The sequence below is a fragment of the Myxine glutinosa genome, chromosome 1 (genome assembly GCF_964187855.1).
Source record: "Myxine glutinosa chromosome 1, kmMyxGlut1.1, whole genome shotgun sequence".
NCBI classification, from domain to species: domain Eukaryota; kingdom Metazoa; phylum Chordata; class Myxini; order Myxiniformes; family Myxinidae; genus Myxine; species Myxine glutinosa.
Window position 1 is genome coordinate 245714647 of NC_136261.1, and position 16300 is coordinate 245730946.

Below are 16300 nucleotides of genomic sequence, written 5' to 3' on the forward strand. Positions count from 1 at the left end.
AGTGTGCTGTCGAGAGTGAGTCGGTCGTAGCGCGTGTGCGAGGGGGTACATGGAAGCGCGGTGTGGTAAGTGTTACGGAGGAAGTAACGAAAGAGTGTGCGCGAGAAAGGTGTGTAATGGACAGGTGCATGGGGAAAGAGTGCGCTGTCAAGAGTAAGGGGGAATGCACGCCTGTGGTGAGTGTTACAGAGGGTGTAACGGGAGAGTGTGCGCGAGAAAGGTGTGTAACGGACAGGTGCATGAGGAAAGAGTGCGCTGTCGAGAGTAAGGGTGAGTGCGCGACCGAGAGTGGAGGTGAGAGTAGTGAGAGTGACACGGAGCGTGAGTTGGTTGTGACAGGTGAGCGAGGATGTACACCTGGAATGGAAGGATGCACACCTGGAATGGTAGAGCGTGTGTGGGAATGCACACTTGAGTTGGTCGTGAGGCACGTGGTTGGGTGTGCGAGTGAAAGCACACCTGTGATTGTCACAGAGGAGGTGACCGAGGAAGGGGCGCGAAGAGGTGTGCGAACAACGAATGTGTGCCAAAGTGTTCGGTGGTCAGGTGTGTGACCAAGTCTGTGAGTGGAATGAGTGTACCTGGGTGTGTAAGGAAAGGTACGAGGAGCATGGGAACAGCTGGAGGTATGAGCAAGAAAGGGGTAGCGTATGCGTGTAAGCATGCAGGTGAGGCATCGACGGTAACCGGGTTAGCGGTTAGAGCGACTTTTAGCCCAATCGGGCCCTCGGTGCGTGCCGCGAGAACCAGCGGGGATCCGAGCCACGGCGGGTTCGAAAGGACCGCCGTACGCGATCCAACTTCTTTCTTCTTTCTTGGAAGTCCCGGCAGTGTCCATATGTTTTATACCTCTCCCACCTCCCCTTCCCATGCCTCCCCCCCCCCCCCCCAAAGCCCTCTCCCTCCCACAGATCTCTCGATGTCCCTGCTCTCAGATGTTGTGTTTGTGTTCCTCCCCCTCTCGCCACATCTTGCCTACCGCTCCCCATGTTATATGTTTTATGTGTCGGTTTGTCTTTCTGTGTGATTAATGTTAGCTCTTTCACGAGCCTCGATCTTGTATACAAAAAAATAAAAATTGCTTACTTGCCAATTTGAAATATTCCGATAAATGCTTGTTATTGTGACATCGCCCAATAGCTAAAGCCAAGCAAAAAAAAAAAAGAAAAAAAAAGCGGTTTGGAAACAAAGCAAAGAATGACTTGACAATGTGAGTAATAAACATGTCTGACTAATTTACAGGTATTCCTCAGTGTTGTACAGGAAAAAAATACGTGACGTTACACATTCGGCAAGGATTAACGTTGTGTGGTGCTATTCTATATCCACGCAAGTTCAGCATGCCACATCCGGGGGAAAAAAAATCTCTTGCGAAGTAGAATCCAATGACATAAAATCAACAGAAACTCTATAAATACAATCTCATCTCATGGAAATGAAAATTGCATTTGCATATTTTTCACGACCTTGTAACTGTAATGTGTTTTGAGGAACAGAAATGACATCTGTCCTTTAAATTGATTTGAAGCCATGACCTTGTGCCATGCAAGGTAAATTAAGTGAGACATTGAAGTGATATGATGACGAAGGGGTGTATTAAAATTAAGGAAAATGACAAACATTTGTGTATGAAGCCAATTCACTATTTTTGACACTTTCATTTATTTATTTAAATTAATACTTCAAGGTCTCTTTGATCGCTTCTTACGATCATCCTATCTTAAAAGCACATCGGTTTGACATCCCTCTGAAGCTCCTCCACTATATTGTCACCGTAAACCTCTGCCATGTTTTGGGCAACGTAAAACATTTTAACAAAAAACTGATTACTAATACCCTCCCATGTCCAGCGGGATTAAACACGACATGGCTCCAATTCACGAGTGACGTGAAAAGGATGGTAATGAGCCCTGTTGTGTTGTACATTTTAGGATTGAGAAAGGTATTATTGGATGAGATGAGGTTCGGCATGATAGTACTTGGATGTTTTCTTGGCTGGTTGGACTTGCTTATGGAGGATAATTAAATTTAAAAAATGAGAAGGCTCACCTTTGTAGAAGATGGCATTTCTAGGGATTTTTTTTCCAATTTGTACTTAAGTTATTATACTGTACTTAAGGTTATTCAAGTTTTTCTTTTTCATGGAATTTTTTTCAATTTTTTGGATTTTTTAAAATTCAAAATGTGGGACATTCTCAAAGAGCACAGCTGACAATAGGTTTGTTTTTCCTATCGTGATTTTCGGCTCATGTTTGAGGTTGTACATAAATAAATCTCAAGTATTATCAGATCTGGATGCTGCAATTGCAACAGGCCCAACAACAAGGAGGGCACCTACACACACTGAAGAAACTGGGGGGGGGGGGAATTCCTTCTAACATTGAAGTATGGGCACTTTAATTAGCCATGATACGAGTTTCAAATTGAGAATACTAGAGTTCCATTCCCGATGTAATGCACGTTCCAATTCATCCAGATTGGCTATTGGAGGGACCATCTTCGCAATTTGTCGTCCCAACATGTCCCAAACGTGCTCGAGGGGGTTCAACCTGCCACAGCAACGCATACGACGGCTTACAGGGTCTATGAGACGTAGGGTTGAGTCAGTGATCCGATCACGTGGGTCCTACACACGTTATTGACGCAAAGATCGCTAGAGGTCTTCTCAGAACAATGACTGTACGTTAGAAAACATAAACGTCATCCACACTGTCCGTGATGGACCTATAGCTCCATACTTAAATTGAGGTGAAAATATGCCTAAAATTCCCAAAAAATTTCACCTTAAATTATTCAGAATAAAATATTGAAAACGGCATGATTGTTATGTTTTTATGTGACCATAATATCACTTCTCCAGAAAATATAGCAATATCATGGGTATATTACACTGTTTTGACGACAACAAACTTGTAATGTGCGAGGTTGTACAAAAACGGGGGGGGTGCTTAACTTAATTCTTTGTGTATATATAGGCAGTTATGATTTTGGTGACCCAGCATCACCATCTTCATATTGCAGTCACATGATGGTCTCCCCACTTTCCTTGAGAGGATATTTAACACCTAACACACAATGCCTACACAATCCCAGAGGAAGACCACTTGTTGGTCAAAACATCACACCTGAGTGTTGGTTGTACTTTCATTTTGGAATGTCGATCGTCCCATGTTCTACCAGTTTGAACATTGCATCCATCCAATGCGAAATCAATCCTGCTTTCCTGTTTGTACTTGCAACTCCTCAGGTATTCTATGCCTTCATTCGCTCCCTAACCATAATCATGTCGTTTATTTTTGTTCGTATTCTGTCAACACACCAATCTGACAAAAATATGTGATAATGGGATCACATTTTATCGAGATCGAATACAAAATCCTCTGAGTAATTACTTTCTCTAATCTAGAGTTCAATGAAATACGTAGTTATAAAATTGCTTGAGGAAAAGAAAAAGGTCCTCATTGATGTCGTAGTTTGTTTAAAATGTATCTTCAAAGCAAATCTTACCTGGGCCGTCCATGCTAAATGTTGCACTTTTAAACCGCCATCCCTCTCCCATCAACCTTGCGCTTGTTTTTGCTGTTCATGTTTCTTGGTCTTCACTTGCATTGGGTAGGATTGGTGAAGTTACAATGTAGCTCGAGCATCATGGGTCCAGTAATCAGCATTTTCTTTTTCTTGTGTTGTACACTTGTGTAACCCTTTATGCACAGCTGGAGTGATAACAAACTGTCTAATTTCTTAATCACTTACAAAAACAATACCTCAATTGCGCTTTCTTTATTTTATTTTTTCGGTTTTATTCTTCCACTACAGTTTGTTGTTGTTGTTGTTGTTTTTCTCATACCTCAATCCCTTAATCTGTCTTGACATATCTGTTTTTGTTTTGGGTTTTTTCCCCCAGCAGGTGGTGCTACCATCGCGACGCTTCTCTCGGCACGTGAGCTTCCAGGAAGAGGCCGAAGTTGTGCGGGTCAGCCCACGGAGAGATGGATGGTCTACAGGCTACGGGGACTACAGGCACGCACTTGCCCTGCGGAAACAGCTCGATGCCGAAGAGCCGGATGCTTACGTGCATTTTGCCAGCAAGGCTGATGGTGGAAAGAAACACGAATACAGTTACCCGTTCCTGGAAGGCAGCAGTTGTACAAAAGACTCCGCTGTGGTATGTTGGTTGGTTATTTTTTTTTTTTCAATCGTTTTTTAAATCATTTATAAACTTCGCTCGCGAAGCAAAAAGCAGGGTTATGTGATCAGTTGCGTACGTACGTACATGTCTTAAGTACGTGTCTGCCTTTTTGAAATCCATTTTCTCGGTAACTGTTGGTCCAATTGACACAAAGTACGCATCTACTCATGCAGAATTTTTTTTCTGATAATTTTGGCATCACAGGTCACATGGTATGGGCGCCACCTTGTTTAAATTTATTTAATAATTTTCTTGGCAACTGTTGGTATGATTGGCACGAAATTTTCATCATGTCTACTCGTGTCGAATGTTTAATGATAATTATGACATCATACGTCACATGGTATGGGTGCCCATCTTGGAAAAACTTTGGACCTCTATATCTCTGAAACCACTCTATGGAAAAAAAAAAATGAAAGGTGACTCATTGTAAAGAACTCTTCATGGGGAATAACTTTTGTTGACGATCACGCCATTGGTCCCTCCATTATGACATCATAATTCGACAAGTTCGATGCTTAGTCTGATCAGTTTGAAATTTCTTGAGCGTGATCTACGCAACAATTATATTGGAGAATGTAAATTTATGACATCACCGGTCACATGGTGTGGCAACCATATTGGATCAAAGAATTATTTTTTTTTAAACCCTGGAAAAAAGTCTACTGCGTGAGGTAAGTGTTTTATGAATACCATCTAGTTATCTTTTAGTTTCATTTTGTTTATTACTCTCAACACTCGACCCTTAGTAGATCTTGGATATTCGTTTTTTGAAGCCTGTGTACTTACTTTGGAATGTCATTGAGCATCCTGCAAATCCCATGAGGGTCGTGACAACCAAAGATTGGAGTTTGGCTAACTTGGCGAAAAACATGTGTCGTCAGACAACTGATTGTATTGAAATGTGAAGTATAAGACTACCCTTGCATTGAAATGTCCAGATCAGGATGGGTTTCCTCATTTTGAGACAAAGTTCTATCTGTATTTGATCTGAACTGAGCCAGCTCCATTTTTTGATAACATGACCCATTGCTAGCCTTGGGAAATTTTCCACCAAAGATGATCTCATGCTAGAAGATCACTTCAAGTACGGCCAACTTCCCGATGCCACTAGACATGGTAGCTAGAATAAGGGAAATGGCCCAGTTGCATAGAACACCCTTAACCTAAAGGAAAGATTTCCCTTAAGGTACGTTGCAATTCCTTAGCTTAAGGTTTCCTTAAGGCCTGTTGCATAAACATCCCTTAGGAAATCACTTAAAGTTTGAGTGATTATGTTCAAGTGATTCAATAATTCAATTCAAGTGAATCAATAAAGTGATTCTTGTGTAAAATTCATTCGATTCTCAATGAGCATTTTATTACTTCTGCCACCGAAGGTTGGTGGAGGTTATGGCGCAGTTGCATAAAGCATCCTTCAGAAAAAATTGAGGATTTTCTTAAATATTCCCTTCAGGACATCCTTAAATTGAGGATGGTTGCATGTACCAATAATCCTTAGCTTTTTCTTTAAAGCCTCTTTTAAAATTAAGGGAGCCCCCTCCCCCCACATCATTAAACACAAACCTTTGAGTTTTCAAATGGTGCTCTTCATGGAAATTGGTCACAAAGAGGACAGTTATCGTCGTGTGACGCCAGAGGCTGATAGAGCAATACTTTTCTGCAATTTTCACTCTTTCATGGCATCCAGAATATTTTGCGTGTTGTTTCGCACTCGTATTTCACTTTTTTAATTTCTCACTTTCACCATCCTCAGAAAGTTTCCAAACATTTACTGCAAATATTAACGCATTTACAATAAAATGCTCAATGAGAATCAAATGAATTTTATAAAAGAATCATTTTATTGCTCCCTAAAAATGAATCGTAAAATCTGTTAATGATGACATCATAGGTCACGTGGTTCGGCCGCCATCTTGGAAAAATCAAAACATTTGCACCTCCATATCTCCGAAAGTGCTGAATAGAAAAAATTGAGACATGGCTCATTGTAAAGAACTCCATGGGGAATAAAATATGTTAATGATGACGTCATCGGTCACGTGGTTCGGCCGCCATCTTGGAAAAACCGAAAAAGGTTTGCACCTCCATATCTCCGAAAGTACTGAATAGAAAAAATTGAGACATGGCTCATTGTGAAGAACTCTCCATGGCGAATAAAATATGTTAATGATGACGTCATCGGTCACGTGGTTCGGCCGCCATCTTGGAAAAACCGAAAAACTTTGCACCTCCATATCTCCGAAAGTGCTGAATAGAAAAAAAGTGAGACATGGCTCATTGTAAAGAAATCTCCATGGGGAATAAAATATGTTAATGATGACGTCATCGGTCACGTGGTTCGGCCGCCATCTTAGAAAAACCGAAAAACTCAGCACCTCTATCTCCAAAAGTACTGAATAGAAAAAATTGAGACATGGCTCATTGTAAAGAACTCTCCATGGGGAATAAAATATGTTAATGACGTCATCGGTCACGTGGTTCGGCCGCCATATTTGTCCTAAATGGCCGATAAAAAAGTAAATTCCGGCAAGTCCTCGGTCTCTGACCGATTTTTCATTTGCTTGTTTGTTTGTTTGTGAACAAAATATCTCAAAAAGTTGTGGACGGATGGATTCGGACAAAATTTGGCAGAGATGTAGCGTATGTCACAAGGACGAAATGATTAGATTTTGGTGAAGAGGCGGATTTGGATCCGGCTACGAGAATTTTTTAAGTGATTCTTTACCATTGGGAGATAGGGCCAAACATGATACATAGCAGAATATCTCAAAAAGTTGTGGATGGATTTGGACGAAACTTGGTGGACCGGTTGGGTGTCTGGCAAGGATGATTCGATTCGATTTTGGTGAAGATCTGAATATGGATTCGGATATAAGAATTATTAATTTTTTTAGGTGATTCTTCACCATTGTGAGATTGGGCCAAAAGCTATACATTGCGGGATATCTCAAAAAGTTATGGATGGATTTGGACGAAACTTGTTGGACAGGTTGTGTGTGTGACAAGGAAGAATCGATTCGATTTTGGTGAAGATCTGCATATGGATTCGGATATGAGAATTATTTAATTTTTAAGTGATACTTCACCATTGAGTGATATGGCCAACCAGGTGGAGGTGTGCTCTATACTGAGTGCCATTCTAGTTAAATACTGTGTTCATTAGGTGTTGTTGCTTTCGGTCACCTCTTCCTATCTATAATGTGATTGGCTGCCTGGCAAAGCAAATATTCCTAAGGATTTCCTTAACCTGAAAGAAATCCTTAGCTGCAACATTTATGCAATAGCCCTTAAGGAAATACTTGGCTAAGGAAAAAAATGTATTCTTAAGGGAAATCTCTCCTTAACCCATGAAGTGCGTCGGGCCATCATTGTGGCCAATACGTGTAGGCAAATGAGTTTAAACTGACATCAACCCAAACAACGCATCATGACCTTTCTTGTAATGTATACTACCTGGGTAACTGAGGAAAGTTGCTTCAAAATGGTGGAGAAAAGCCAATGATAAAAAAGTATTTCTGGCCTACTAACCAGTAAATACAGCACTTTATGGGTTACGGATAAGGGATTTTTTGCAACCGGGCCATTGTTTGATCAGCCTTTGGCATCGTGCTGCGATAATTGTCCTCTTTGTGACCAATTTCCATGAAGAGCACCTTTTGGAAACTTAAAGGTTCATGTTTAAGGACAGGGGAGGGGGGGCTCCCTTAACTTTAAGGAAAAACTTAAGGGATATTCGTATATGCAACGATCCTCAACTTAAGGATGTCCTTAAAGGACAAGTTAAGCAAATACTGAAGTAAATCCTCAAATCTTTCCTTAAGGATTGTTTATGCAACCGGGCCAATGTACTCCTTGTAGTTGTATTGTATATCACCAGTATCACCTTTTGCCATAGTACAGTTATTTGAGTGGAAGCAAATCTTGAACTTCCATATTACCCTTTTAAGATTGTGCTGTCGATGTTTATGGTTATTGTGTGCAATCTGCAGTGGCAGATGTGGTCTTGCATCGTGTTTCTTCATGGTGTAACTAACGTTTTTGTATGTTTATCCCAGGCGGTGGTAGGAACTCAGCCAGTGCGCTCTTCAGGCAAACGACACGATGTGGAGTCCGGTGAACACCTTCGCTGTGTCTACTGCCGGGAGGTGTTTGTGCGTGGGGAGAATGGACGTGGTCGTTGTCAGGACGCTCCAGATCCAATGCGGACAGTGATTCGACGTGCCAGCTGCATGTGGTGCGCTGAGAGCGTGCTGTACCATTGCATGTCAGACTCAGAGGGAGACTATTCCGAACCATGCTCATGTGATGCTGCTGAGGCAGGTTGCTGCCTTCGATGGCTGGCACTTAGCGGCCTGGCCCTACTCGCACCATGCATGTGCTGTTACCCTCCTCTCATGATGTGCCATCGTTGCGGGGAGCGATGTGGATGTTGTGGTGCCCGACACAAAGCCATTAGCTGAAAGGAATGGGCACAGGTGGACAGACCCTCACAAAAATTTAGGAAGGCCATGGTGTGTCCTTACGCTATGTAGTATTTTGTTTGGGAATATTCTCAAACAAAAGGATAGTGCCTATTGATGGTCATATTGTGAAAAACCTTTTTGGGGGTGGGGGAGGACTTGCAGTGGAAAAGGGTCCTCGCAGCAGCTGACAGGCTAAGCGAAAGCACAATTCTGGTGACAGAGCACGAGATGTGAGTAACAACTGGCATTGTCAGGGTGTGGCACATGCCTTGGTGTTTTAATATCAGTGAATCTCAACTCGCTTCATTACATTCTTCCATCTCATTTCTGCACTCCGACGCCGTCGACTCAAATATCCATTCTCTTTTCAAGCATACTTTTGGTATTAAAAAGGTTTTTTTTCGAAAAGGACAAGGTCAAGCAGCTAGTTTGTTCACATGTTTTACCGATACCTCATGCTTACCTGTCCCTTCTATATTCTTGAAATGTTTTTTTTAAAGGGTACAACTATGGCCGATGCATTTTGTCACCAATTTGCACTGCGAGGTTGTAAACTGCCATAGCACATCATCCAAATTGTTCAACTTGATGTCTGCGCAGGTGTCTTGTCGTAAGTGCATCGGATATGTAATCACCATTGCAATAGCTCCTATTGCTGACAGATCCTCTCTCGGTGGAACAGCCTTTGAATGATGCGGCAGCTGTTTCCATTTCTAGCTCGGTGGTGTGAGATCGTAGATTGGTGGAGACTGAGCTGTTGGATCGCACACCATCTCCGAGAACAACACGATTTGGAGAATAAGGACCCGTTTCCCTCTCTCCCCGGTAGTTTGTCTCTGTCCATCTCATTATAAACCTTTACACAGTTGGACCATCTTGTTAACTGCTGATTGGAATTAATAATTTGGATTTTTAAAAGGAAGTTGGAAACAGTTTTTACATTTTCAATTTTTTTTTAATGTTGGCCATTTGATTCACAGTTGTTGTATCTTCTTCTTTAAGGTATGGCAACACAACCACAGTTATCAGCAATGGATACTTAAAGCCTCTCTACTTGGTCTTATCACTTCGCACAGGCAGGCCAACCTATTTTTATGGTTTGGGCAGAATCATTTTATATTTAAATGTAGGAACTCGCTTATGTTGAGGCAACCCTACGTGATGCTTCAACTTAAGTAATTTTTGCCTTGAAACTTGAACAGCAGTTTATCCCTGAAAACCCCACTTTGATAAAGTTCCCTGAACACGCTGTGACACTTTATCTTCTGTGAGGAAAATTTATTTTTAAAAATTGGTGCATATAGTGAGTGACGAGGTTGCATTATTGTCGAGATGAATCCCCTTTTTTATTCTTCCAGTTGTTTTCTCGAAGCGGAGCTACATTGGCTACACGCTTGAGTACCGAATGCCCTCAAAACTCTACGCTAAAGCTTGCTTATTTATCCTCCATGCATTTTCGCTCAGCCACAGGAAGGTCATTGACATGAAAACATGGCACTTAAACTGGTACCATGTTCTTGGAGCATTGATTCGTCAGGTACATAGGTGCAGCTAAGGAAACGGTGCCTTTTCAAAAGAGTTGGCGTCCATTCCTCCAGATCATGAAACAATTGTGGCAAGATGTCCCCGTGCCATTTTGAAGCATAGCGCCGTAGAGGAAATGCCACGATTGGCAGAAGGATGACTTGAAACGGATGTCTTTGGCTTTAAGGAAACCGAGGACCGTTTAAGTTTAATAACGAACAAGCTGCAGCACTCTTCTTGCTATACACTCGGCCTTCTCAATTATTCGTAGCCTTCTTGCGATCACAACTACTCACGCGTGCAACACCAATTACATTTCCTATCCTACCCCATCACCACTCGCCTCCCTCGTCTCTATTTCCGGGCTCCCTTCCTCTCCACTTTATTTCTGTCATCATCCCTGCTCTTCGTCCTTCACACATCTCAGATTCCATCTCGAGTAGGGGAAAAAAGAAATCTGCGATTTCTAGGTTATGTCGCCCTGCCTGTCATTTGCTGCGGGTGAACCACATACTGCACCTCTTCAGTTGTTTGCCTTGTATATGCCTGGAAAAAAAAAAAGGACATTTCTTTTAATATCGAAAGAAGCTTTGTACAGTACAAACAGGTTTTTATCTCTAAACTGGCCAGACTAGATGGATACTTTTGTCACCAACATCAAAATGCTCAAGCCTTAAAGATTGGCTTGTGTTCTGACGTTTATCTCCCCAAGGGTGCGTTACATTATACCAGCCTAATGTGTAGATTTCGCCCTTTAGGACATTTCCTTTAACATCGAAAGCAACCTACTCTTAACAGATCTCCCAACAACCAAGCTTATAAATCAAGTACACCTTTCGTTTCCAATGCAAAGACAGTAACCTTATTTGTATTTTTGCATATAGTAGCAAATTATATTTTAGCACTAAAAACAAAAGCTGTATGTTTTATGAGAAAAGATTTTCCTGTATGCAGTATACTTCCTGTTACTGTGACAATACAGCAAATATATTCTTTTAACTCGGTATAATTTGAGGATTATAAACAGAATGTTATGTAGACTCTTTACAAATGAGGTACAAATTACTATCATATTAAAACTTGTTTATGCATCATAAGTGTATTAATGCCTACCTATAACAGGTGCCTCAGCTGTCTGTTTTCCGGAAAGGAAATTTCAATTCGGAACTCGGTGAAATTTCGTACTTTGGGTTGTTGTCTTTTCTCATCCAATTAGGCACCTCGAGGTTCATAAAAAAAATACTCGTGTGCGTTCTGTTGTAAAGTTTGTTTGTTTTTCCCCTTTATTTTATTCTATTTTTGAAATTCTCGATAAATGATCATTTCGTTTGTAATGCTCTTTTACTTCGCGGAATTGTCCGCACCATTTTGGGCGCTTCCACGATTTGGGATGAAATGTGCATTGCACGACGGCTTTAAACCGTAGGCTTGTTTGTGTTCACGGAATGTCATTGTAAGCCATCTGAACGCTCGCTGTCAAGGTGAAACGTGCCATGCCTAGATAAACAGGCAGCAGGAAGTGAATGGACTCGCTCGGGGTGCATTGATGTTCTGGGACCTCACTGCTGATGGGGTTGACAATGGAACTTTTTTCAGATTGGTCAACAATGGCTGATTATGAGCCATAAATTTGTATATGCCAGGCAACCTGTCATTGTGAAGGGTATTTATTATGGTTGTGTTTATAAAAAAAAACAGTACTTCAAGAACAACTTTCCAAAGTTTGCCAAGTACTTTACATTGAGTTGCTATGTCGACATTTTTATGTAGTGAAAGGTGCTTTTTTGCACATTTTTCAACTGAAATAGTTTGAGAAGCAGTGGTTGTTTAATGCCCTCCATGCCATAATGGAAACCAATAGTTTTACTCAGATTTCTGTTTTTAGCAGAAATTGTTTTCAAATGTGTTTGTTCTAAGGTAAAATTGGATTGTTTCCACATTTGTAGTAAACTGACAAAATGCTGCTTGCACTCAGAGCAGTGTGAAATTGCTGTATCTCTATATTTTGATCTCTATCTATCTATCCTTCTTTTTATCTATCTGTCCTCTATATTTCCATATCTCTATACCTGTCGCTCACTGCACCTGTCACGATCGCTGTCTTTATCTGTCACTCTATATCTATCGCTCTATATCTATATCTCTCCATCTATCACTCTAGCTCTCCATATCTATCGCTATATCTTTACATCTATCACTCTAAATCGATTCCTCTATCTCTCCCTATCTATCACACTTTCTCTCTGTATCTATCACTCAATATCTCTATCTATCACTCTATCTATCACTCTATCCCTCCATATCTATTGCTCTATCTTTCTATATCTATCGCTCTATCTATCTATATCTCTCTATCTATCGCTCTATCTATCTACATCTATCACTCTATCTCTCGATATCTATTGCTCTATCTTTCTATACCTATCACTCTATCTATCTATATCTATCGTTCTATATCTCTCTATCTATCCCTCCATATCTATTGCTCTATCTTTCTATATCTATCGCTCTATCTATCTATATCTATCGTTCTATATCTCTCTATCTATCGCTCTATCTATCTACATCTATCACTCTATCTCTCCATATCTATCGCTATATCTTTACATCTATCACTCTAAATCGATTCCTCTATCTCTCTGTATCTATCACTCTATATCTCTCTATCTATCGCTCTATCCCTCCATATCTATTGCTCTATCTATATATATTGCTCTATCTTTCTATATCTATCGCTCTATATCTATCGTTCTATCTCTCCATATCTATCATTGTATCCCTCCATATATATTGCTCTATCTATCTCTATATCTATCGCTCTATCTATCGCTCTATCTATATCTATCTCTATATCTATCTCTCCATATCTATCGTTCTATCTCTATATCTATCTCTATCTCTATATCTATCTGTCAATATCTATCGCTCTATCTCTATATTTATCGCTCTATCTATATCTATCACTCTATCTATATCTATCGCTCTATCTATCTATATATATCGCTCTATCTCTCCATATCTATTGTTCTATCTCTCCATATCTATCGCTCTATATGTATCTCTATATCTATCGCTTTATCTACATCTATCACTCTATCTATCTATTTCTATCTACATCTATCACTCTATCTATCTATTTCTATCTATATCTATCACTCCATCTATATCTATTGCTCTATCTATATCTATCACTCCATCTATATCTATTGCTCTATCTATATCTATCGCTCTATCTCTCCATATCTATTATTCTATCTATCCATATCTATCGCTCTATATGTATCTCTATATCTATCGCTTTATCTACATCTATCACTCTATCTATTTCTATCTATATCTATCACTCCATCTATATCTATTGCTCTATCTATATATATCGCTCTATCTCTCCATATATATCTCTCTATAGCTATCACTCTATCTCTCTATATCTATATCTATCGCTCTATCTGTCTACATCTATCGCTCTATCTCCATATCTATCACTCTATATATGTTGCTCTATCTCTCTGTATATGTCGCTCTATCTCTCTGTATATGTCGTTCTATATCTCTCTATCTATCGCTCTATCTATCTACATCTATCACTCTATCTCTCCATATCTATTGCTATATCTTTACATCTATCACTCTAAATCGATTCCTCTATCTCTCTGTATCTATCACTCTATATCTCTCTATCTATCGCTCTATCCCTCCATATATATTGCTCTATCTATATCTATTGCTCTATCTTTCTATATCTATCGCTCTATATCTATCGTTCTATCTCTCCATATCTATCGTTGTATCCCTCCATATATATTGCTCTATCTATCTCTATCTCTATATCTATCGCTCTATCTATATCTATCTCTATATCTATCTCTCCATATCTATCATTCTATCTCTATATCTATCTCTATATCTATCTCTCAATATCTATCGTTCTATCTCTATATCTATCGCTCTATCTCTATATTTATCGCTCTATCTATATCTATCACTCTATCTATATCTATCGCTCATCTATCTATATCTATCGCTCTATCTCTCCATATCTATTGTTCTATCTCTCCATATCTATCGCTCTATATGTATCTCTATATCTATCGCTTTATCTACATCTATCACTCTATCTATCTATTTCTATCTGCATCTATCACTCTATCTATCTATTGCTCTATATCTATCACTCCATCTATATCTATTGCTCTATCTATATCTATCACTCCATCTATATCTATTGCTCTACCTATATCTATCGCTCTATCTCTCCATATCTATTATTCTATCTCTCCATATCTATCGCTCTATATGTATCTCTATATCTATCGCTTTATCTACATCTATCACTCTATCTATCTATTTCTATCTATATCTATCACTCCATCTATATCTATTGCTCTGTCTATATATATCGCTCTATCTCTCCATATATATCTCTCTATAGCTATCACTCTATCTCTCTATATCTATATCTATTGCTCTATCTGTCTACATCTATCGCTCTATCTCCATATCTATCACTCTATCTCTCTATATATGTTGCTCTATCTTTCTGTATATGTCGCCCTATCTCTATCTATCGCTCTATCTCTCTGTATATGTCGCTCTATCTCTCTATATCTATCGCCCTATCTCTCCATATCTATCTCTCTGTAATCGATCGCCCTATCTCTCTATATCTATCTCTTTTTTTTTCTTTTTTTAAATCCATCATACTCGGTTGTTTTTTTTTTATGCTGTGCGCTTTGTATGGGAAAGCAGCTGCAGTATTGCATTCCTTCGGTGTAGTGTTAAACAGTTTGAGCCGAACGTCTACCCAGTAAAGTTATTACCGCACTGTCCTATGAAAGTACTGGGAAAAGCAATGAGGCCAAATGGCTCGGTGCCCTTGGCGGGCTGTCTGCCTGCAGGTTCCCCCAAGCCAACATCCGATCATAACTACACAAAGCGTTTACATCCCAAGCGAGAGATTCAATCGCCACGTCACTTCTTGCACATTTATCCTTTTGGTACGAAAATAAATAAATCCAGTTACTTTAAAAAGTTTTTCTACAATGGTACGCTCTTAATGTAGCTAAGGGTACTTTTAAACACGTCCTTCAGGCGTATGAATCAAAAGAATTGTATTCCCTACCATAGACACCTACCAACCAGATGATTTTACACACCTATTGCCTGCAAGGTGTCGTTTGTTTGGATCCCATTCCCAATTCATCCCAGTATGTTTTCAAAGGGCAGTGTGTGGTAAAGTGCCTCTGTCGTGTAAGGTTTTTTGTATGATGTTATTTATTCAGAAGTCTGAAATTGACACTATAGCATATTTTATTTGCAATGTACAGGAAACTGAGAAAAAAAATGTATATTTTGTACCTTCCCCCCCCATTTGCCCCCGACCTAAACTGTGTAATAACATGTATTGCTTATCAAGTGTATAATGTAAATATTTAACCTTTATTAATATCCAATTCATTAATATTGCATTTGTTTAATTGACGATGTTAAAGGATATTGTTTGACACTATAAAAGTATAATAAATTGTAATCGGTACGGAAACTCTGTCTTGTTTTTCCTCTTGACCCTTCCAAGTTTAACACTGTGAATTGCGTATTCACATTCATCAGTCCCACTGTATGTGGATGCCGGTTTGCATCATTCCTGGGGAGCCACGGCTGTGCCGCTGATGCAGTGCCCCTGGTAGGTTAGAGCCGTGGGATCCCTAACGTCCACCGATGAATGCTAGCACATGGGACACCCGGCTTAATGTCCTCCCGACGGATGGACAGCCCTCCAGGCAAAACAACAGGGTGACGACGGTTTGTGGGTCGAGATTCAAACCCAGGCTCAACAGATCAATGGTGGGTGTGCAAAAGTCTAACCTGTATGCTGCCAACAATTGCTGTCCTTCCAGTATGGGCATAAACCAGACTTTTGAGAAAGTTTGGGTATTTATATAGATATGCATAGGAGAGGGAGGGATTGTTAAAATAAGCAAATCTTTAGTTTGAGGGGGCAGGGGGGGAATCTGAGAAGTGGGGAGAAAAGTGAAGGGGCAAACATGTAGATTGCATAGGAAGGGGGTTCTGGGATTTCAATAAAAGGAAGTTGAGGTGCAAAGAAATAGCAAGGGGCGGG

The 16300-nt window shown here is 40.0% G+C and overlaps 1 protein-coding gene across 4 annotated transcripts in view; it reads left to right on the plus strand.

Annotated features, from left to right (window-relative positions):
- Positions 1 to 15721, plus strand: part of LOC137435633 (sprouty-related, EVH1 domain-containing protein 2) — a 137646-nt gene extending 121925 nt beyond the window's left edge. For 3 of the 4 annotated variants that reach the window (XM_078785644.1, XM_078785657.1, XM_078785654.1), the window contains 2 exons: positions 3905 to 4165; positions 8248 to 15721. In XM_078785644.1, coding sequence (XP_078641770.1) covers positions 3905 to 4165; positions 8248 to 8652 — 666 coding nt within the window. In that variant the 3' untranslated portion in view covers positions 8653 to 15721. The remainder of the gene's footprint in view (positions 1 to 3904; positions 4166 to 8247) is intronic. The other variant, XM_078785649.1, reaches the window with a different exon arrangement.
- The last annotated feature ends 579 nt before the right edge of the window (positions 15722 to 16300 follow it).